Source organism: Pelodiscus sinensis, chromosome 21 (assembly GCF_052426305.1).
Source record: "Pelodiscus sinensis isolate ZL-2025 chromosome 21, ASM5242630v1, whole genome shotgun sequence".
Taxonomy (NCBI): domain Eukaryota; kingdom Metazoa; phylum Chordata; order Testudines; family Trionychidae; genus Pelodiscus; species Pelodiscus sinensis.
In genome coordinates this window covers 3,331,860-3,356,117 of record NC_143072.1, presented here as the reverse complement: position 1 = coordinate 3,356,117, position 24,258 = coordinate 3,331,860, and the positions used below count along the sequence as shown (strand labels likewise).

Genomic DNA, 24,258 nt, shown 5'->3' with positions numbered 1-24,258 from the left:
AAAAAACGGCAGTCTAGACCTGGATCTTTCGAAAAATAAACCCTTTTCCGAAAGATCACTTATCCCTCATAAAATGAGATGTACAGGGTCTTTCGAAAAAGGGTTTATTTTTCAAAAGATCCGTGTCTAGGCTGCTGTTTTTTTCCGAAAAAGCTCTCTTTCAAAAAAAAAAAAAAAGCGGCAGCCACGTTTATGCAAATGAAGCACGGGATATTTAAATCCCGGCTTCACTTGCATTTTCGATGTGCCTAATCTACATCTCCCTGTCGACAGAGAGGTGTAGTCTAGACAGAGCCTCAGAGGGCTTCACAGGCTATAAAAACTGAACCAGGTATTTACTACTGACATTCAGTCTATACGAGGATGAAACACAGCCGGGGGGGGGGGGTCGACAGCCTGCACGGGTCCCTGGACAACACGGGGGCATGGCTCCATGCTCCCAGAAGGGGCGGGGCCTCAGGTGGAAGCGGCTAGTGCATCTAGCCATCTGAGCTGCCTGGAGTGCAGCATCCTCTCCCCCCCACCCCCCCGCCGTGTGAATCGCCGGGCCCTAGGGCAACTGCCCCCTTTTCCCTCCTGTGAGTAGGTCTGAACACAGTGCTGTGACACGGGCCACTGGGACACGCTGTGTATCTCTGCCTTGCCTGCGGCATCGAGTTGCCCCGTTGGGGCGATGAACTCGGGCTAGCAGGGTGCACGCTAGCGCTGGAGAAACAGCTGCGTGCACAGTGCTCTGAAGCTGTAGCACAGGCTGTCAAGCTTCGGGTCGGCTTCAGAAGCGAAGCTGCAGCCAGAGAAGCAGCCACAACATGCTGCTTCCACAGCTATTCTTAGAGCTCTCGTGCAAACCCCGCTAGCCCTGGTTTGTCACCCCACGCTGGGAGGGGCACAGGTAAAAAGCCCTTCGGTCGGTGCAGTTTTTACCTACAAGTTCTGTGTGAGCCAAAGGAACTGTAGGCCCCAGGCTGAACACGGGCGCCTCAGAGTACCTAGCCTACACGTGCACTACAAAACTTGCAGGCCCAGGCCTGTTGCAAAGAGGAAACCTAAAATATTTCAAGACAGGAAACTAAGGAAAATGCGTCATTCAGCTGCAATGTCAGGAGGAACTTATGGCTTGCAGACGGTAAGTAACTGAGCTGAAATTTGGCTAGCATACAATGCCTTTAACTCCGCCAGGGGATCTTAAAGGACCCCACGTTTTCCTGACTTCTGTTTTATTTATCTGAAAGACCAGCTCCTTCAGCAACACGGCATCCTCTGGCACGCTACTGGAGCACTGGAATTACTGCTGAATCATGGAGAAATTGCCACGTGCAAAGCACCACGACAAGCACTCTGGTTCTTTCTCTGAGGTCCCCCATCCACATACGGATTAGCCTGATCCTGCCTATATTAGGAGATATGGTGAGACTGCAAGAGGTGACACAGTAAAGCAACACACCGAGGAAATATGCAATTACGTTACGCTACTTCTTTGGAGGATAGGGACATAATTCAAAATGACCTTAGCAAGTTAGAGAAATGGTCAGAGGTAAACAGGATGAGGTTTAATAAAGAGAAATGCAAAGTGCTCCACTTAGGAAGGAACAATCAGTTCCATACATACAAGATGGGAAGCGACTGTCTAGGAAGGAGCATGGCGGAAAGGGATCTAGGGGTCATAGTGGACCACAAGTTGAATAGGAGTCAACAGTGTGATGCTGTTGCAAAAAAAGCAAATATGATTCTAGGTTGTATCAACAGGTGTGTTGTAAGCAAAACTCGTGAAGTCATTCTGCCGCTCTACTCTGCACTAGTTAGGCCTCAGCTAGAGTACTGTGTCCAGTTCTGGGTGCCACATTTCAAGAAAGATGTGGAGAAATTGGAAAGGGTACAGAGAAGAGCGACAAGAATGATTAAAGGTCTAGAGAACATGACCTATGAAGCCAGGCTTCATGAACTGGGCTTGTTTAGTTTGGAAAAAAGAAGATTAAGGGGGGACATGATAGCGGTTTTCAAATATCTAAAAGGGTGTCACAAGGAGGAAGGAGAAAATTTGTTCCTCTTGGTTTCTGAGGACAGGACAAGGAGTAATGGGCTTAAAGTGCAGCAAGGGAGGTTTAGATTGGACATTAGGAAAAAATTCCTAACTGTCAGGGTGGTCAAATATTGGAATAAATTGCCCAGGGAGGTGGTGGAATCTCCCTCTCTGGAGATATTTAAGAACAGGTTAGATAGACATCTGTCAGGGATGGTGTAGACGGAGCTTGGTCCTGCCTTGAGGGCGGGGGACTGGACTCGATGACCTCTTGAGGTCCCTTCCAGTCCTATGATTCTATGATTCTATGATAAGGGGACATTTAAGAAACTTAACGTGAATGAATTTAAGGTGTGAACTTAAGGTGGGTTAGTTAAACCACATTAGACCCCTTTCCTGTTCAGAATGAAAGTGGTCTTCATTCAATGTAGTTTAATTAACTGGTGAGGGGTTTAATGAGGTTTAACTAATGCATTTTAAATTCACACTTTTAGTACATTTGAATTAACTTGCCTAAGTGTCTCCATGTAGACAAGACTAAAGGGAGACCATCCCCTCCTGACAGTTTCCTTATGTTTTGTACAGTCAGGTTATTACAGGCGGTTTATTTTGACGTCTGTATAGAACATGATGTAGGGAGTGTTGCACAGGGAGCCTGGATCTACAAGCACAGCAGCCCAGAAAGACTCGTCAGAACCAAAAGTGGAGATTTCACTTTAAGAGAAAGGAGCTAACGGTGACTTCCTGTCTCAAACAAGACCATTAACCTTTCAGGGCAAGGTTTCTCAGCCTGCAGGTTGCAACTCAAAATTGGGTCTCCAAGATGTCACGTGGGAGGCCGGGGCGAAGAGGGCTGCATCTCACAGTCTCCCGGCAGTGATAGCTCCTGACCCGCAGGGCTGACTGGTCTCAGCTTCCCTCTCTGGACTTTGTGACTTGGCTGCAGGGTTGCAGTACAGGTCAGTTTTGGCCCAGTCACCCCTCTGTCATGGGCCAAATTTGTGGGAATGACCTTGTGGCACTATGCACCGGATCGCAACACCACTCATGCATGGGGTTGCCAGATACTTTCACAAAATATACCGAACATGGCAGGAAAAAAATTGGTGGAGCAAAAAAATAAAAAAGGGAGGGGGGGGGACCAAAGTTGTTGAGTTGCTGTACCTTTAAATCCCCACGCTCCCCCACATTCCCCCCACACCCCAGACAGATGCAGCAGGGGAAGAATGTCCCAGGTGGCCTTCGGTCTGAGAAAAACAGAAAATACCAGACATTTTTCTTGTCCAGTATTTTCTGTTTTTTTCACCAGACAGAGGCCGCAAATACCAGATTGTCCAGGCCAATACCGGACACCTGGCAACCCTATTCACGCACATTTGGCCTGGCTGGCTTCCTGAGAAGGCATCTGGCCAAACCCGAGTAGCGCTGTGATCCCAGAAGTTGCAATGCCTGGAAGGGTGAGCCAGACCCAGCTCACCCCACAGGACAGCAGCCACCGCTCTGGTATATACACGTGCACAATTTTACTATTTATACATTAATGTGCGCACTGTACCCCATGGGACAAAATATTTCCTAAGCCAGATGTGTTGGGCACTAAAGCTATGGACTGCGTCATGCCATGAAGGTTTACAGTGGGGTCCTGATCCCAAAGGTTAAGAACCGTAGCCTTAGGGTGCCATGCACTCCTGTGCACTTGGCCAGCATGATACCTCTGCAGCCCATCAGTCTCAGTTATGCCCCACTGGCTGAGGGCATGTCTAGACTACATGCCTCTGGCGACAGAGGCATGTAGATTAGGCTACCCGGCATAGGGAAATGAAGCCGCGATTTAAATAATCGCGGCTTCATTTCAATTTAAGTGGCTGCCGCGCTCTGCCGACCAGCTGATGATCAGCTGTTTGTTGGCAGATCGGGGCAGTCTAGATGTGCCGCGGTCAACAAGGAAGCCTTTGTCAACCAGCGCAGGTATGCCTCGTGAAACCAGATTTACCTGCGGCGGTCGACAAAGGCTTCCTTGTCAACCGCGGTGCATCTAGACTGCCCCGATCTGCCAACAAACAGCTGATCATCAGCTGGTCGGCAGAGCACGGCAGCCATTTACATTTAAATGAAGCCGCGATTATTTAAATCGTGGCTTCATTTCCCTATGCCGGGTAGCCTAATCTACATCCTTCTGTTGCCAGAGGCATGTAGTCTAGACATACCCTGAGCGAGGGGCGTAAGCCTAGCACTGCTCCTGGGCTCAGAAGCCAGTCCACCCTCAAAGCATTCCTGCCGGTAGGTGAGGTAGCCAATTTTCTGGTCTGAAACTGTAGGTCATTCAATTTAATTCTTTTCATTGTGGCATCCTGGCTGGCATCTGCTCTCACTCAGCTAGCTGCTGACGGGCAATTCCCGGTGACTTCGCTGGCTTCGCGTCTCGTTTCCAGCCGCCAAAAAGCGCCGTTTGTTTGAGGAAGGGAATCCATGTATTTCAGCACCTGCTGTTATAAACTGCACTGGCACAAGCTTCATGCCATTAATTGCCTTCACAAACTGCCAGCCCTGAGGGAGCGTCTCACTCAACCCCGTGCTGGCCAGACTGTCAAAGGCCAGAAAGCAGGTTTGCCGGGCTATTTCCTGCCAGCTCTTTCAAGCTATCCTTGCGTGTGGCTGCGTTTGTGTGTGTGTGGTGTATTATCTTTTCAACACATTTATCAAGGTCCCTGGAGGATAAAACAGAAGGAAACGGAGAGTCTGTGGGCAGAAAAACAAGCGGAAACTGGAACAAAGTGTTTTTTCCTCAAAGCAGGAAACCATCCTGGCAGTGTTTCTTCATAGCAAGGGGACTGAAAGGCTACAGATTTCAGGTTGCTGCCTCCCCTTCCCAGCCCATCAAGAAACCAATGTCGACTGATAATGAAGTGATTGGAAATCTGCTATTCCCAGGGAGGGAAACATGCCCAAAACCAACAAACTCGGTTCCCTTTTTATTCAGGAGCAGGATAGGTTTAATGGCCTATATGCTGAATATCTGTACATGCATCTGTCCAGTGCTCTTGGGTTTTTTATCATCCCCTACCTAGCAGTCTTCTTTTGCCTTTAACCTCAACCTGTTAAATACTGTTCAGTCTCAAGATAGTGCTCATGGATCACTCAAGGTAGAGTAAAACACAGTGGGGGCAGTACCATCGTCTTCTGAAACGGGAAAAAGACTGTGTCAATGGCCTGTGCTTACTGGAGTGGGTAGGAAATTTCCAACAGTTGCAATACCGTTGGCGGAGGGAGGGGGAAAGGTGGAAATTTAACCCACCCACAAACCTGCAAAAATATCGTCCACTTTTGGAAAATGTTGAAGAAAATTTCAGCCAAATATCTGATTTCAAAATTTTTGACTAGCTGAAGAGCTGGAAATTTTGAGGAAGTTTTCATGAAATTGACACCCTATTTGCTAGCCAGCTCTAATGTTCGCATGCATGAGTTCATGAGGGATATTTTAGCAGACTTATTGAAGATGAGACAGATGCTTACCCGCAATGCCCAGTGCCAGTCTCCTGCTACCTGCTTCACACTTGATCCCGTGATGTATCCCAAACCACTGCAAAAGGTACCAAGAGGGGAGACAGTTTTAATAAAGAGCTATAGGTGCAGCTGTTCCCAGAGAGCGTGAACGTAGACAGAACAGACTTGTGGTCAGTTGCTGTTTCTGAAAGTTCCCTTTTCCTGTAAAGAGACAAATACGCATCACTGAAAGCAGAAAAAATGGAGAATGTGCAACTTCCAAGAGCACGATGGGTCCAAATAGCCAACAGTTTGGTGGAAAGTTAGCTACTGATCTGAACTGCATGGCCGACCCATTCAAATTCCAGTGCCCTAATCTCTGCAGTGAGCTAAACATGCATGTTTTGTAAGCCAGATCTAGAATTACAAAGAGTTGTCATGTTTGTACAGCACCAAACCATGGGAATGCCCTGTTAATTGAACAGCAGTTGGTCCCCAATATGTATCAAGAGACTGTTTTGCGTACGGTCATACCAAAAATCTCACAAGCAGCACACAAGGCTGAAGGGTGAGCGCAATATACCTGCCAGGAGGTTAGAGAAGCCAATAGACTTTCAACCACGGATCAGAGCATTGCAATGAGCAGGCACAAAATCCATCTTTCAGCATTCATTGCAGAAGCTGCCATGACTAAAGTTGCAGAGTCGTTCCAGGGTGGATTAATGTTGCCAAACATGTTTCTTGTAAAGCCTTCTATGCCGTGCAGAGTTACCATCAATAACATTCTGGCACCGAGCCATTCACAGACATGGCTCTACAATCAAACCACAGGTCCCAATTCCATAAGACTTTGGGAAAAAACAGGCCCAGAGCCAAAATAAGCGACAGGGGCCCATTTCTAGCCATTTGCCATTTCCAGGCATGTCTATCTTTGGAAGGAATTGATTTGCTGCCAACCATTGCTCAGCTCAATTCTCTACTTAAGTGTTCAGTTTCCTAGGGCTGTTTGGAAAAAGTTGTTTCCATTAGCGAAGGTCCGGCCATTTCTTCTTCCTGAAGAGCAAAGGAATGTTTTCAAGCTGTGTCTTAAAGTTACTGCCATAAATTCTATCAGGCTTATCAGCCTCTCCATCTAGATGTTTTTCACTGCAATGGTGGAATTAACTGCTGTCCAGGTTTTCCCTTTCTGGAAATCAACTCCGGGGGCCGCTTCTCCAGAGGAAGTCATCTGCCTCTGGGAACCGGGATCTGCACTGTGTAAGCCCACCCTGTCTACAACCTCACAATGCAGGGCCAACCATTGTGAAAAACACAGGATCCCTCTAGTCCCAACAATCAGACACTGCACGGAGCTGATAAGGAATCTCAACTGAAAGAAAGTGCCAGGGGAAATAATTACTCAAAGCCTGAGTCTGGCTGTTATATTAATCAGGAGACTATGGGCTGCACAGTCCTCAACTCCTTTGCATACGTTCCAGTGTGAATGCTCATGCCCGCAGCTCTCTTCAGCCTTGTCTACATTAGATAAATTCCCCACTGGTGCAGCTGCAATGATGGGAGTATTAAAGACTGGCTACTTTGCCTAGAACCTCTGGGTCCTCCAGGCTATCTCAGCAGATTCAAAATGGTTAGAGTGTGAGTGGGAGCTAAGGAATGCCTTGAGAAGGCCAAAACTTCAAAAGCTACATTGTGCCTCTGACCTGCACTCCCCAATATTCACATTCCTTCTGTAGATGTGTCTGCACTGCACTTTGAAAGTTTAGTGCTTAATACCTTAACCTGATTGCTCTTCTAGAGCAGTGTTTCTCAACCAGTGAAGTGATACGAGTACCCTCAGGGGACTCAAGAAAAGTCTGAGGGGTACATCAACACAACTGGAATTTGAAGAAAACTGAATGTTTGTTTTAAGTTTTACAGCGCTTTATTATTTTTGTACTTTTTACACCCAAAAGTTTCATCACCCGCCCAGCTATGATTAAGTTGTTTAAATAAATGTGTTGCAATGGTAGAAAAAAATGTGTGTCTGAAAACTAGGTACTGGGAGTTTACGGGGTACTTTATTAAAAAAAAGGTTGAGAAACAATGTTCTGGAGTTCATGGTAACTTGGAGGAACTTGACTCAAATGGACACGCACCTCAAATGAGTAAAAGCAACTAAGAGAACAGGTGTAGCATTATTCATCCGTTGTACAAGTAATATTGCTATTATTCCAAAAGGGTGGTTATTTTCTGTTTTCATGCAGCTTGGTTAATTAGTAATACCTCACATTTATTCCACAGATGGCTCTTAAACGCAGTTACACGTGACTCAGTGGCAAAACTGGTACCAGAACCCATTTCTTCTGACTAAGCAGCCCCCTACTCTAATCATTAACCCACAAACTTTTTCCCTACAAAACAATCCAAAGCTAAGAAATTGCATCTATCTTGTCAGCTGCTTAGGTGGTATGCAAACTCAAGAGAACAGCAGTGGACTGGTTACCTGCCAAGAGGGATTGCGAAGTAGAAAACAGACAGCATGAGGGTTCTGGTGTTTTTGGTGAAAAGGTCTCCTATGATGGTGGGAGCAATGGTAGAATAACTGGCTTCACCGATGCCGACCAAACCTCGTGAGAGGACGAGGAGCCAGAAATACTGAAGGAAGAAATAAGAATACATTAATCAGTATTCAAAACGGTCAGTAATGAAACACTCTTCCCACTGTTACTTATGTTTGCACTGCTGGGGAAAATGCAGCTAATGAGGCTAAAGAATAGGAATCAGGAGAGTCTCATTTCACTCTCAGGAAGAGATCAACCATAGGAGGTTTATGGGTCCAGACAGATCACCCTTATCAAAAGATTTGTGGGGGGCTGAGCTGATGACAACTCATATTTGGGTCTCAAAGAATGAGCATAAACTCTCTTTACCAGAGTTGTCACAGCGTACTGCGTTGAAAGGTCAATACTGGTGCAACTTTTCAGACCCTTCAAAGGGCAGGGAAGATCCAAACCCAAACAACCTGGAATTTCGTGACGTGCGAGATCCCTCCCTGGATCAGAACGTTTCTGTTTTGGGCTGACTTGTAATTCAGGCAATGGACGGGCTGAGCAGGTGATTCTGAGATTATACAGTAGGGGGCAGGACGGCGGAAGACGTGCAGAGGAAGGATTTTCAGAAGCTCTCAGTGACGGTCTAGCGCAGTGATTCTCAACTCGTTTCAGTCCACAGACCACCAGGCCAATCAAAACATTTTTGTAGATTTTGGACAATGTTCCTGTGGACCACCAAAAAAGTCACCATGGACCACCAGTTGAGAACCGCAGGTCTAGGGGCAAGTCTACATGAGACATTTGAACACTCCTTGCAGCAGCACAGCTGCACAGAGGCCATTGTGTCGCTATGGTGTTTAAGTGAAGACACTCCTATGCTGATGAGAGAGCTTCTCCTGTTGGCCTCATTCATCCACCTCTATATGAACAAGAGAAGCTCCCCCACCAACATAGCACCATCTGTAGAGGGGGTTAGGTTGGCATAACTACATCACTTAAGAGACAGAGGATTTTCCCCACGCCTGAGCGACTCAGGGTGCATCTACACTGCACTGTTATTTTGAGATAACTAGCGTTACTTTGAAATAACAATGTGAGCACCTACACAGCCATTATTACAAATAATTTTGAAATAATGGGCAGCTTATTCTGAAATCTGTAAACCTCATTCCACGAGGAATAACGCCTATTCCGAAATAGCTATTTTGAAATAAGGCATGTGTAGACACTCCACTGCTGCTATTTTGAAATAGCCCCTCACCAGGGCCATTCTAAGTTATTCCTCCCCAGTGCCTCTAAATCGAGATAGCGCATCCATATTAGGAAAGTCTGCCTTGGACAAATTTTGAGGCTTCCCTGCAGTGTAGATGTGCTATTTTGAAATAAGCTATTTCGGAATAACTACTCCGGAATGGCTTATTCTAAAATAGCTGTGCAGTGCAGATGTACCCTTTAGTTATAAGTAGGGTTGCCAGGTGTCCAGTATTCTCCCGGACAGTTGGGTTTTTGCGCCCTCTGTCTGGTAAAAAAATTCAGAAAATACTAGACATGTGCAATGTCCAGTATTTTCTGGTTGGGCGCCAGACAGAAGCCTGGCGGGGGCGGGGGGAGTGGCTGGGAGGCGGGGCCGCGATCGGCACTGGGAGCCTGTAGTAGCATGCAAAAGCCTGGTGGGGGCGGAGGGAGTGGCAGGGAGGCGGGGCCGCGATCGGCGCTGGGACCCTGTGGTAGTGTGCAAAAACCTGGTGGGGGCGGAGGGAGTGGCAGGGAGGCGGGGCCGTGATCGGCGCTGGGACCCTGTGATAGTGTGCAAAAGCTTGGCGGGGGCGGAGGGAGTGGCTGGGACTCCCAGCCACTCCCCCTGCCTGGCTTCTGCACAAAACCACAGGCTCCCAGCGCCAATCGTGGCCCCAACTCCCAGCTGGGAGCCCGTGGTTGCGTGTAGAAGCTGGGCAGAGTCCCAGCCATTCTCCCCACCCCCGAAAGGCGTTTTTTTTTTTTTGCTCAACACATTTTTAGCCCGTGCATTCGGTATTTTTTGGGAGACCATCTGGCAACCCTAGTTATACGGATATAGCTCTGTAGTGTAGACCTTGCCTAACTTTGCTCTCATTGAACTCAATAGCAGCAGAGTTTAGCCAGTACTGAATACGTCTGAAAAAATCTCACCTCATATGTTATAGTAAAACCAATGGCGAAACAAACCATGACAAACTTACAGAATTAAGGCTTTATTGACACCAGATGAGAGTGGCCCAGAGAGCACTGGTCTACTTATATTATAAAGCAGCCAGTTGCTGCTTATCACTAAGGATTCAGGGACAGCCCAGACAATTGTACATACAGGCAGTCCCCGGGTTACGTACAAGATAGGGACTGTAGGTCTGTTCTTAAGTTGAATTTGTATGTAAGTCGGAACTGGTACATATTGTAGGGGAAACTCTAGCCAAACATTTCTCCAGAGCTCAGTTTTATTCTCCCACACCTCACTTCCCTCAGTCCTTTATTCTCAAGCTGAGGTGTCTGCTGAGAAAAGCCGCTCCGCGTCTCCCTGGTCTGCTGGGGGGAAGCAGCTAGTGCGGGGTTGCCTCACCCCATTTGTAAGTAGGGATCCGATGTAAGTCGGATCCATGTAACCCGGGGACTGCCTGTATTGGCTGTGTCTACACTGGCCACTTATTCCGGAAAAGCAGCTGCTTTTCCGGAATAACTTGCCAGCTGTCTACACTGGCCACTTGCTTTTCCAGAAAAGCAATTATGATCTAATGTAAAATCGTCATTGTTTTTCCGGAAAAACTATGCTGCTCCCGTTCGGGCAAAAGTCCTTTTCTGGAAAAACTGTTCCGGAAAAGGGCCAGTGTAGACAGCCCAGCAGAATGACGATCGGGGCTTTTTTGCGGAAAAGCGCGTCAGCATTGGCACGGACGCTTTTCTGGAAAAAGTGCTTTTCCGGAAAAGCATCCTGCCAATGTAGACGCGCTTTTTCCAAAAATACTTATAACGGAAAACTGTTCCGTTTTAAGCATTTCCGGAAAAGGGTGCCAATGTAGATGTAGCCATTGTGTGAACGTAAAGCCAGTTACAGAAATAACAGAAAGAAGTGCACTGTCTGTAAGAGCTGGAAGTGTGCAGACACTGAACACAGACCAGAATATGTTAGAACAACATGAGATGCAACAAATGGAAATCTAATACAAGCCAGCATGGAAGAGGAAAAGGAATTTTCCACAGATGTCTGGGAAGGTATTTCCTGATAGTGGTGCCCCTCAGATCTGACAATAATATTACAGGTTGAGCCTCTCTGGTCTGGCAACATCCGTGGTCTGGCATGATTTTAGTGAGCCGAATGTCCACTTATCATGGGTGTGCCCAAGTTTCCCACAGCCCCATAAAGTTTGCTTACAGCTACCAGTACTGACTCTCAGTGTTCTATGTGGTTATTTAACTCTAATTTACCCTTGAATGTCTTCTAAGAGCCCAGTAAGCAGTGGAAGTGTTGGTAATGCTGCTAGACTATATTGACCGTCTACGGTTTGGCAAATTCTCTGATTCGGCACTGGTCAGGTCCCGAGGGTGCTGGATTAGAGAGGTTCACCTGATTTTCAAGCCAGCTTCCCTGTATGCTTGCAAGTTTTCTGGTCGCAACTGTTTAGAAGCATAGTTCTTGATACCTTGATGTCTAACTACCTGATGCACTAGCACAATTCATACTTAGGCATCAAAGCAACGTGAGTTGCACCCAGAAATAACAGCAGGTGCAGAAATGCAACACCAGTTAATGGCAGCTGCAGACTAAGTACAAAGAAAAGAGCTGGGGGAAGCTAAACTTTAAAAATCTCAGGTCCCCATATACTGGCACGTTTCTTATACAGGTCAGTTGGAGCTCTTTGGGTTACACTAACTAACTGCAAAAGCACTTTACAAAGGCAAGTCAGGGTTTCCATTTTTTGCAAAGGAGAAACCAAGTCAAAGAGCACATAAGTGAATTGCCCTAAGTCGCACAAGTCTAAAGTAGCGCTTGGATTGGAACGCAAATCTCTTAATCTCCGGGTTCTCTACTCTAACCATGCCAATTCCTTGCTGAGATGAGCAGTAAAATGTGGGTGACGAAGCACCTACTTTATCCTATATACATCTTTTGGCAGACAACTCATGAGTGCTTTCTCTAAACTCACTGGCAGTGCTTTGCACAGCCATCATCAGCCTCTCATTCGGATGCCAGCTCTACCTTGATATGCATTTGCTGAACATAATTATGACTTGCTGGGTGTTTGCAATTACAGGTATAATTGAATGTCTTCTCCAGCCCTGTCATAGTGAGCAGATGCGCGTGGGTGCATGCAGAAAGGGCAATATCATGACTCAAACTGGTTAAATTACGTCCATTGCCCAATGCTAACCCACCCAGGAATGCTGTGGCGGACGGGTTGCCTGTGACTGGCACACGGCTCGCCAATGCGGTTGGGATTTACTCACATACATACTGAATGCATTAGTGGGGAAGGATTAGAAATGGGTAAAACGGGAGGCTGGTTTTGGTTTGCACACATTCATCATCTGGTTTCTGGCATTGCAAAATCAAAACCAAAGGTGGTTCAGAAATAGATCCCAGCATGTGATGGGGACTGGGGTAAGGAGGCTCAGTTCCAGACCAAGAATCAGTAAGTATGAAATGTCAACCATGCCAGGAAAAGGACAAGCTTGCTGACATACGGGGCCTTTCTAACACTTGATCTATATGTAAATACTACTAGAAAGATACAGGAAAAAGTACCATTCTCAGTGATCACGCTACAGGGGCCTCCGCTACGGCACCTCTCAAGTCTTGCCTACAAATCTGGTGCAAAGCTTGCCTTCCCGTTGCCAACACCAGTTCCGCTCTGCCAGTACTGATGACGTCAGGCGCCCTAGTACACTAAGCACAGCTACGGCAGTCCAGCCACAGCAGGGTTCTCTCTGACACACTGAGAGCCAAACCCCGGTATTACTGATCTCTCGTGCTTTGGGAGTCTGAAGCTATGTCTACACTATAACAGCACAGCTAGGGTACTGCAGCTGTGGCATCGCAGAGTAGATGCAGCCTACGTCAATGGGAGGGAATTCTTCTGTCAACCTAACTGCATTCCCAGTTAAGTCAACTTAAGTACAGGCAAGCCCTGCACTTACGACCTATTTGGTTCCTGGAGAACTGTCGTAAGTCAAGCTGTTGTTGAGTTGAACCTTTTTTCCCCACAGGCCCAATGATAAAAATGGGGGTTCTGTTCCTGGCCCGCTTTGCCTCCTGGGAGTTACAGTCCTTGCCGCAAGCTGCTCCCAGAGCCGGCTGTGGGCTGTTTCGGGGGAAGGTGGCAAGATGCAAGCTGCTCCCAGAGCTGGCTGGGGGCTGTGCCGGGTGGAGGCGGCGGCCGGAGCAAGGCGGTCGTAAATGTGGGCAGTCATAAGTTGGGCGGTTGTAAGTCAGGGGTCGCCTGTATGTCGCATAGGATGCAAAATGTTCCACAATCTGAAGCGATATAGCTAGGTTGATCTAAATGTTAGGTGTAGAGATGAGGCCTAAGCAAGCCTGACTGATGAGATTCTGACTCTTGGTCAGCGGTTTTCAAACTTTTATTCTCATGACCCAATTGAAGAACATTTTTTATGCTTGTGACCCAGCATAATTATATCTTCTGACGAGAGGGCAGGTTCTGTGGGGGGGAGGGGCAGGAATGAGGGATCTGGGGGGCAGTAGGGAGCTCCTGGTTCAGGGGGGCCTCAGGGCTGGGGGTTGATGCTCGTGATTGGGCACGGCTTACCTCCAGCCGCACCTGGTCAGCGGCGCAGTGGGGGTGCTAAGGCAGCTTCCTACCGCTCCTAGCACCACGGACCACACTGTGCCCTGGAAGCGGCCAACAGCAGGTCTGGGTCCTAGGAGGAGGCACAAAGCAGTTTTGCATGCTGCCCTGACGCACAGGCATAGACACCTCCCCCCAGCTCCCATTGGCTGGGAATTAGCCAATGGGAGTGTGGAGCCAGTGCTCAGGGTGGGAGCAGCACATAGGGTATGTCTAGACTACAAGGTTTTGTCGACATAAGTTTTGTCGACAGAATCTGTCGACAAAACTTATATCGACATAGAGCGTCTAGACTACATCCAGATCTGTCGACAAAGCAAGCCGCTTTGTCGACATAACAGTGTGGACGCAAAGGACAGTATAGATGCAATAATGCCGTCTATCGACATAACTCTGTCGACAAAAGGCGTTATTCCTCGTAGAATGAGGTTTACATACGTCGACAAAACTGCTGAGTTTTGTCGGCGTTATGTCGCCATAACTCAAAGGCAGTGTGGACGCAGGTATAGTTTTGTCGACAAAAGTCCACTTTTGTCGACAAAACCCTGTAGTCTAGACACAGCCATAGAGTCCAATAGCCCCCCCCGCCTAGGAGCCAGACCTGCTGATGGCCGCTTGTGACCCACGGTGCCAGAACTGGCAGGAAACCTGCCTTAGGCCCCCCCACTAGTCACTGGGTCACCCTACAGCAAGGCGACCCAACGCAGACGTGCGACCCACTGGATGGCGACCCATTGTTTGAAAACCGCTGCCCTAGATGACAATCAGCATAAGACTTGCATATGAGAAAACAGCCGCTCCAGGTACAAGCCGTGCAGCATTTCACAGAGAGCATCTTCAAGGCAATGGACAAAAGCACCTAGAGAAATGGAGCAGCGAGGCAGAAGATATAAACACATAAAATCTGACTAGGGCAGTATTGACAGTCAGATCCCAAGTATTCTGCCCCAGGATTAAACATGATTTATATTGCTGAGAAACCTCTTGAAGGTATTTTGATAGCACCTACCATTCGGGACCTAATATGACTCAGTAAGTCACTTTGTTGTATCAACCAAAGCTTAATCTTCCATGTTTAAAACACAGGGACCCATCATGTTGTAACATTTGTCTTGTCAATGTGGAAAGAAAAAGCTCTCTAGCCACCTAGGGTAAAATATAATACCAGGTGGCATTTTCTGTTGTCCACAGACAAATAAAACCCCAGACAAAAACGATCACCCCCCAACTCTTATGCTAAAATGTGCAGAGGCCCCATCATACAATGAACTAATAGGAAGCCCACACAGATAATATATAAAAAGAGACATATCACACATGTCTATGTATAGCTTCCAAGGCCAGAAAGGACCCCTTTGGTCATCAAGTCTGACCTCAAACCAGCATCTCTTCCACGTGGGCGGGGAGGATAGTTTCCACTAGGTTGAGTCCCTTTCTTTCGGCTACTTTTCCTTTCCGTTACATCCCGCGGCCAGAGCAGAGCAGTGGACAAATACCCTGTCTGCTGTGGACACACTTGGCTCTGGGACCAGCGTGAGTAGCAGAGTGGGAATGGTCAGTCCAATTCAGGATTGGTAAGTATGAACAAAGTTTATTCCTCCTGTGTAATACTTCTGTACTTTGTTCCCCCGTGCAAATGCTTCTAACTCTCCTGGGGGATTCTGAAAGCCTAAGTCAATGTTCGGCACCAAGGCATGTTTTATCTGCAAACAAATTAAGTCCAGGTTTTGGTGCTTTGCTCCCTGAGTCAGGGATGACGCCTTGTTGGAATTTTTGGGCCTGGAAGAACTTGCAAGGCAAATACTGTTTTTCAATAAAGGTTAATGATCACCCTGACGAGAATGGGTTTTCCACTGCTTCCCATCATGTCTACTACCAGTGACACCCTGGCACAGGAGGGGACAGCCTCCAGAAGTGGATGTAGGGAGCAAATCCACATCCCTCCGTCTGCTGCACTCGCAAGCCCTACACATATCGGTTTCAGCCAAAGCTCTAGCCGCACCATCTTGGTGGGACAGACAGCAGGAGAGGGAGCAGACAATCCGCATAGTATAATCCCCTAGAATTCCCCCATGTGACTTTTCCAGACCACAAAGGGTTGTGAGCAAAGCAGGTGCACCAAAAGCTGACCAGATAGAGAAAGGATGAAGGCTGCTAGAGGCCTGGTGTCTCTGCAGTGCTTGTTGGACACTCCCCTGACAGCCACGTCAGCATGGAGTGTACCATGCAGACAGGGCAGCAGAGTGGTTGGCAGCAAGTCAGGAACTGTGGACCTGGCTCTTCTCTTCTAGTCTTTATAGGGTTGCCAGATACTTAAAAAAAATACCAAACATGGCGGAAAAAAAATTGGTTGAGGAAAAAAAAGTGAATGCACCTTTAAATAACCTGGTGCTTGGATACACACCCCGAGGCTCTGGGACCCCCTACATTGGGGAGCCTGTGCGAATGCTCCAGCCCCACTGCTGCCCCACCACAGGGCTGGAGCACACAAAATCTACTAGACTGGCCCTCCTCCCCCAGGCTCTGATGTGTGAGGGGAACGTGATTTTTCTATGGGTCAGTGGCTCCTGACCCACACAAGGTTCCCCACCCCTGCTTTAAGGAAGACCAGGTCCTTACCGCTTTGTCCACACATCCCACTGCTGGAAATCCAGGGCTGTACAGAGTAATAATTATATGCATGTTGAGGAAGAAGCATAAGTCTTTATGCCTAAGGCCTCTAATGGGGTTGGTAAGGAATTTTCTTCTGGGATAGGCTAACCTGTAACTGCCCTCTGCTGGTATTTCTTGCACCTGGCTCTTGATGGAGAGAGAGGGGATGAGGGCCTAAGGGGTCCCCGGACTGACTCATTCTGCCAAGCCCTATAATCTTGTTGAAAATGACAGAGTGGCTTGAATCTTTCCTCTGTTCTTAAGCAAGCACCACGCAAGAAACAACCAACAGCGAGGGCTTCGTGATTTGACTCTGAAATATCACATTGCAATTTTCTATAGCACACACAGACCAAGCATATGTTAACATCTTCATGCCGTTTTGATTCCTGATCTCACACATCCCCTCAGAATTCGGCAGGCCAGGACGTCCTTTAACTAAGTCGGGCATGTGACTGCCTTGAACCATGTTCGAACGAAGCCCCTAATGACACATTTATCTCAGCGCACAGGCCATTGAGTGAGTAATGCATGTTTTAATAGGTCTAATAATGACCATACCTCTTTCTCGCTCTCTTTTAATAAGTTAACAAAAGGAATTGGGCCACGGGTCTCGATGAGATTAGTTGCCACTGAGAAGCCTATAATCTGCCTAAGTATGCATAAAACTCTGAAGAACCAGTCTTGCCCAGAGAGCCATGTGATCCAGAGCCCTGGGTCATTAAGCATTTAAATGTGAAGCAGCTGTAAAGAATCCCCTAACACAAAGGAAATATTAATTCATCTAGATTAGGGAAATTTGCACCACTAAAAAAAAAGGTGGGGGCTAAAATAAGTGTGTAGAGGGGAGATCTATTATTTTCTAAAGAAGCGGAAGTGACATCACAACGGCCTGTACCCAGGGCCGGTCCTAACCAATTGACGGTTTGGTGGTTGGCCTGTAGGGTTGCCAAAAAACTGCCAGGGAAAATTTGTCAAGAAAAAAAAAAGTGTGGGGGGAGTAACCTGGGGGAAGGATTCAGGAGGTCTAGTTGAAATGCGGCCGCTTGAAAATGGCGGTTCCAGGTGACCGTCTGGCTTGCCTGCCCCTAAGACCAGCTCTGCCTGTCCCCACTAATCACCACATCAGTTCCGCACCCCGGCCTCATCAGTTCTTTCTGCAGCTTCTAGGCCACTTCAACCTGCTTGTTCTCCTCCCGATCCTCTCCTTGGAGAATGGCTTTCTCCATAGATGGGAGACTGAGGGGGAGGGAGAGCTCTGCTCTCTTCTGCAGCAGCTCTGAGTGACTGCTCTGCCCCCAGAATGGTGAATTGTGAGCCCCTCGGCAACCTGGCTGGAGCTGGAGAAATGTTATTTGCTGGGTCTGTGACCTAGTGCACTTCAAGCACTGCCGACGTCTGAGTGGCTGCAGTAGTGCAAATCACCAGTCCACGTGCACTGCACATGCACAATCCATGTTTTGCACGGATGCAACATTGTCCACCACACAGGATTGCACCCGGATAGCTACATTAATTGCACCTTGTGAAAATCTTCCTCTCTCTAGACAGAGTTGACCTAAAGTTTCCATATTTAGCTTCTTTAAAGGAGGCTCAGCTCCAGGGTGTGCACTGCTGAGAGTCACTAAACAGAGGGCTGTTGTCATTCATGTGAGACAGAAGTCAGTCCGGCAAGTCGAACAGGACTAGTGTCACGTGAGCCAATGAGCCAACGCATTCTGCTGTGCTCCATTAACAGTTTTCCCCAGCTCTGGGTTAGGATCTCATGGTTAAAAGTTGACACCATGCTCTTTCGCCCAGGTGTTCCAAACCCAGGCTGCAAACCAGAATAGCAAGGTGCTTCTGTAGTACCAGCACGGTGACTAATAGGATTGGCAGCTTTAAACTCAGTGTGCAAATTTTCGCTCGTACACAGACACGCCCCAGGAGAAAGGGGCAATGAAACGATTGACAGAGGCAGGTGGCCTGTTCCTTTCAAGTTCCCAGCAAAGATGGAACCCGGGCGAAGTGGTGGGGGGGGGGAGGGAGTACCAACTCCACGCTCCTAGAAGGGGTAGGGCAGAGGCCAGCCTTGGCACTGCCTGGAGCACACACACACACCCCCAGCCACCAGCCTTTAGCGCTGCCCAGAGAATGCAGCGCTCCAGCAGCAATTTAAAGCCGCAGTTTTCAAGGGTTTTTTCTCATGACCCAGTTGATAAAATTGCTGATGCCGTGACCCAGCATAATATGAGTAGTGAGTGGGCTCCCGGGTGGAGCTGGGGATGAGAGCTTTGGGGTGGGAGGGAGCTCCAGTTTTGGGGGGTGGGGCGGGGGCAGGAGGGGCTTACTTTGAGCAGCTCCAGGTCAGCAGCTTGCTGACTCTCTTGGCACCACAGACCAGACTGTGCCCCAGACTGTGCCAATAGCTAGTGCTCAAGGCAGGGGCAGTGCACGGAGTCCTGTGCATTCTCCCCCTACCCCTAGGAGCCGGACCCGTTGCCAGCCACTTCTGGGGTGCAGCGCGGTCTGCGGTGCCAGGACAGGCAAGTCGCTGCCTTAGCCCCCCACTGCTCACCTGATCCCCTTGCTGCAACCACACCCAGCACCAGACGTTCCACGCCCCAGTACTGGGGTGCCACCCGCGGTTTGAAAACCACTGATTTAAAGGACGTAGCCCGCTGCTACTTCAGCCCCTTTGAATCACTGGGTCCTGGGGTAACTGCCACCTTTGCCCCCCGCCCCTACCCCTGTCAGCAGGAGTGGTGGGGTGGCACGTGTTCATGCAGGAAGAGATGGCCCTAATGATAAACTCCTAATCTAACCACTGCAAAAACTTGTAAAGACACTAGAAATCCATCACCGAATAGTGGATACAACAAAAATCCTGGATCCAAACAACCCATGACATGTCTGAATGAGCCATGAAGATGAGCCGGAAACTGAGGGTCAGCATCTAAGCAATGTGCTGTCCATGAAAGATGGACTGCTCCCCTCTAAGACTAGGGGCATGCTGGGAGCCTGGTCAGAGGCAGGAGGTGACTTGGATTAGAAAAGGAAATTTAGCATTTATAGGCGTATAAAACCTGGAGATGCATCTTTGCATTTATTTTCTGTGTCGTGTGTGTGCACTTGCTTCTCCTACTTCACCTCTGAGTCTATGACTTTTCTATTAAATAAACTGTATGAATTGTGTCCCACAGAATGTACTGGTGACATGCATGTGTCGTTCCTTTGAGGGTGATGAGCCACAAGGGAAAAGCCCATGTATGTGGTAGTTAAGAACTCAGGGAGATGGAATTGTGGGGTAAAGGGAGCAGGCTGAGGGTCAGAAGGGATGTTGGAGTTCACCCTGCACAGAGCGGAAGCCAGGATGAGACATTTATGCTCGCAGGCTGCAAGGACAGAACCCCGCACTGGTCTGGGTGATCCCCAAACATCAGTTTACCCATGACTCAAGATCATCTCATCTGAAGAAGTGGGCCCTGTTTTCCATGAAAGCTCATGATACTATACGTACATTTTGTTAGTCTCTAAGGTTATGTCTAGACAGCAGGGCTATTTCGGGATACCGGAAATATCCCGAAATAACAATTCCACATCTTTAAACGTGCCTCTTATTTCAAATTAGATTTCAAAATAATGGGCATGCTATTCCAGCATCCCTGTAACCCTTGTTCCTCAAGGGTTAAGGGACTTGTCGGAATAGCGCTTTATTTCTAAATTACCTCGAAATAAGCTACGCAATTTGCATAGCTCTCTGGGAGACCTTTGTGTAGAAGATATTTCCATCTCATTAACTGGTTGTGGCATAGTCATAAATCCATGTAATTTGTAGTAGTGGCTGTTGCTGATTAATCTGAAGGAGGGGTGTGGCGTGAGGTGTGTGGTGGGGTGAGTGTGGCCAGTCTGAGGCTATGAATTATCATCACAGATGCAGTTATGAATTACCAGCATTCACTTCTTTGTCTTAGATTTGCAAGGGCACTTGGGGTATGTCTAGACCAGTGTTTCTCAACCAGTGGTATGAATACCCTTAGGGGTACTCGAGAGGAGTCCGAGGGGTGCGTCAACACAACTGAAATTTGGAGAAAACTGAATTTTTGTTTCAAGTTTTACAGCGCTTTATTATTTTTGTACTTTTTATACCCTAAAATTTCATCACTCACCCAGGCAATCTGGATGCTCTCTTTCGAAAAAGCCCGGTTTGTGTTCAAGAACACCTTTTTTCAAAAGAGCTCAAAGTTTACCAATATCAAAAAAACCACCATGTGCTTTCTATTTAATTTTGAAAGAACGCAATGTCAGTCTAAATGCAGGTGACGTTTTTTTGAAAAAAGGCCACTTTTTTTCGAAAAAAACCCCTCAGTAATCTAGACACACCTATAGAGGCTGGGGCGATGGGCACTTCCTTGGTAGATGCAGTTATAAACAACCATCTCCCGCCTAGCAATCACCTCTCCTTCTCAGACATGAGTCACAATCACAGAGTGGCCTAAGGAAGCTTTCACTGCTGCTGCCGCTTCTGTTCCCACTTGGTATATTTAAGCTCGGCAAAATGTATTTTTTTAAATAATTTCAGCAGCTGCTATCATTGTTTATTTTAAGCACGTTTGATTTGTTTAAAGAGTTAAATTTTCCCAGTTGTGGGAAATTATGGGAGGGGCCAAACAATAAGGAGGTCAAATAATAGTCAGCTAATGACAGCTGCTATTGAGATTCAGAAATGTAAAGCTTTATAACCATGGAAACACAAATCATCAATATCACATACTAACGTATAGCTCTTACTTTGTCTTTCTGCAAATTTCAGGGATTATGAAAAGAGCTATTTTTTTATCAGTTTGTGTGGGTTTGGCGATATCATCGTTTATAAAAATGCATTCCTTCCAAGCCTAGGTATATTACAGAGAAGTAGCTTTCAGCGCTCTTCACCCTCCCTTCCCCATCAGACCGTTCCCACCCAATCCAGGCTGTCACTAAATCCTAGCAGTTTTTTGTTTCAAGTTTCTCCAAAATCGGACCTTTCCTTTAAGCCCCGGGGGCCACAATGATACAGCACATGCCGAGGGCCGCAACTTCAGTGTGGTTGCATATACATGCAAATATATGCAAATAGCTTCTTTTACACTGATGGGCATGAATACAAAGATTAAGGCAAGACTACACAACACGCAGGCCCCATTTGAGTCAGTTCTGCTGATATTAATAAAATGCAGCAGTTACCCGATTTCCACCCATATGACAGCACTTTTTTGAATAATGACAGTCCAGGAATTTAACTACTAAAATGCATCTCAACAGAAGACCATTATATTGACTACTATTTTGTTTTGGCTGCTACCCGCGGGCTACATGTTCAGTCCCTCGTAAACTCAAACCGCACCATGGGCCGCAAACAGGCCATGGGCTGTGTGTTGAGTAGCCCTGTTTTAAGGTCTGCTCTGCCTGGAAAAGTTACATCAGCCTAGCTATATTGGCATTGCATAGCATTGACCGACGTAGGTAGGCCAACACAACCCTCTGTGTAAACTCAGTATGGTCAATGGACGAGTTCTTTTGTCCACATGGCTAATTTTGTTCCTCACTGATAGGAAAACCGCTTCCTTCAATGAAGATTGTGTCTACAGTATGGGGCTATGCCAGCATACCTGTAGTGATGGTTTCTGTAGCACAGACATCGCCTCAGGGCATGTGAATCACTAGCAATGCTACACTTATTTCTCTCAGGGGAATTCTGTATCACTGCTCAAACGCAGAATTAATGTCCCCCACAGACTTCTTTGCTTCCCCACAGTAAAATGATATCTAATGGGGAAGTAAAAAGAAACTCACAAAAGCCCCACCTTAGCAGAACGCACGATTCCAAAGATTAACCAATGACTGCTAAATGCTAGAAGCATATTACAGACACAGGAAGAACCTGTTCTAGATAACTGAGTTGTCGGCCTCCAACAATTGTTTAATCGTTTAGGGTGCATCTACGCAGCAGGGCTTAACTCGAAATAAGCTATGCAAATTGAGCTACATCAATCGCATAGCTTATTTCGAAATTGGGAGTGACTAAACAGCACTTATTTTGAAATAGAGCACTCTTCCCCTGACTGCCTTTACTCCTTGTGCAATGAGGGTTACAGGAGTCAGAGTAAGAAGTCCTCCAGCTTGACAGTATTTCGACATTATGTCGAAATAACTGTCGGCTGTGTAGCCACGGACTAATGTTGCTGTGTAGACGTACCCTAAGGCCTTTTCACTCTTTGGCAGAGGACGGCTGAAGAAATGAGTTTAAGGGAGATGCAAGTTCTACTCCAGTCTCTACTGCATGTTTCCTATGCGACTTTGGCCAAGTCACTTTAACTTTATGCCTCAATTTTCCCCATTTGTAAAAGACAGGCTACTCAACCGACATCAAAATGGCAGGATCAGCCCCCACTGTGTTTTTAAATCCTTGGAGCAGAGGCATTACCGAGGCGCAAAGACACTAGGAACTGGCCCGAAACTACCAATTTGTGTAGACGCAGACTAAGTTATTTCGAAATAACGCTAGTTATTTCAAATAATGTTGCTGTGTAGATGTACTAAGTCAAGTCTATTGATTTATTAACCCTTTATAAATGGTGCTTGATTTTTCTAATCTCCATAAACTAAAATCAACACCTCCGTTTTAACTGATTTCAATTGCTTTACGTATCTAGCAGCTCTTATTCTCAGATCGGTCTCTTTAGAGCACGCCCCTTTGGGGAATTTTGGCTATTACTATCCTGCCAGAAGAGGAAGGACTGCAGCAAGGAGAAAAGAAAAAACTGTATCTAAATATAACAGTGAGGCAGGGAGATGCAGCCACGTCTGTCAGCCTCTGCTCTAATTGTTATTGGTATTTGTTAATAGTGTTAGCTCTCCCTAGTGACTTGTTCAGTAACACTTGATTGAATATGGAGGGCTTTATTTGGAAATATTTGGGATTCAGTCCAATTAAAATCCCCTCTTGGTCAGCTTGACACATGACCTTAGCCTTAAATAGGCTGGGGCTACCTCTACACTGCGGGTTTTTTGCGGAAAAGAATATGCAAATGGTGTGCTTATTTGCATATCTTGTGTGCTCATTTGCATTTCTTCTTCCATTCCTTTTTGTGGAAGAGGTTTTGCTATTAAAAAGCCGTGTGTAGACAGGGCCATTTGTTGGAAAAAACCTTTTTCGCAAGATCCTGTAAACCTCGATTTTTGAGGAATAAGGGATCTTGTGCAAAAGAGTTTTTTCCCGACAAATGGCCCTTTCTACACAGGGCTTTTTAAACGGCAAAACCTCTTCCGCAAAAAGGATTGTCAGAAGATATGCAAATGAGCATGCAGTATATGCAAATGAGCATCCCATTTGCATATTCTCTTCTGCAGAAAACCCACCATGTAGATGTAGCCTGAGAAGTGATACAGAGAGATACCCATGTTTTTAAAATGGGTGTCTACAAGTAGGCCTCAAAATGTCTATTTAGGCACTGAATTAAGCATTGAGCTCTACAAAAACAAAACAAAAAAGCAAAAATGTTAATCCTCTAGCTCTTATGAGTCAATTCAAAGTCAACAGGAACTGTGGGCCCACTGATTTCCATGCCTGAATACAGACTTAGGCTGAGATTTGCAATGCTGCGTAAGGATGTCTAATTTCCATTTAGATTTGAAAATCTCAGCCTGGAAGCCTGATGGCAGACCCTACTGCTGAAGGACTTGGTTTGGATGCAGAAGACCTCATTATGCCTCCATT

The 24,258-nt window shown here is 46.9% G+C and overlaps 1 protein-coding gene across 3 annotated transcripts in view; it reads right to left on the bottom strand.

The window, feature by feature from the left end:
* The window catches only part of SPNS2 (SPNS lysolipid transporter 2, sphingosine-1-phosphate), a 182,657-nt gene that overhangs the window by 51,685 nt on the left and 106,714 nt on the right, over positions 1-24,258 (bottom strand). For all 3 annotated transcript variants that reach the window (XM_089772164.1, XM_075904316.2, XM_075904317.2), the window contains exons 4-5: positions 7,986-8,137; positions 5,534-5,600 (exon numbers count right to left, since the gene is read on the bottom strand). In XM_089772164.1, the coding sequence (XP_089628290.1) occupies positions 5,534-5,600; positions 7,986-8,137 (219 nt within the window). The remainder of the gene's footprint in view (positions 1-5,533; positions 5,601-7,985; positions 8,138-24,258) is intronic.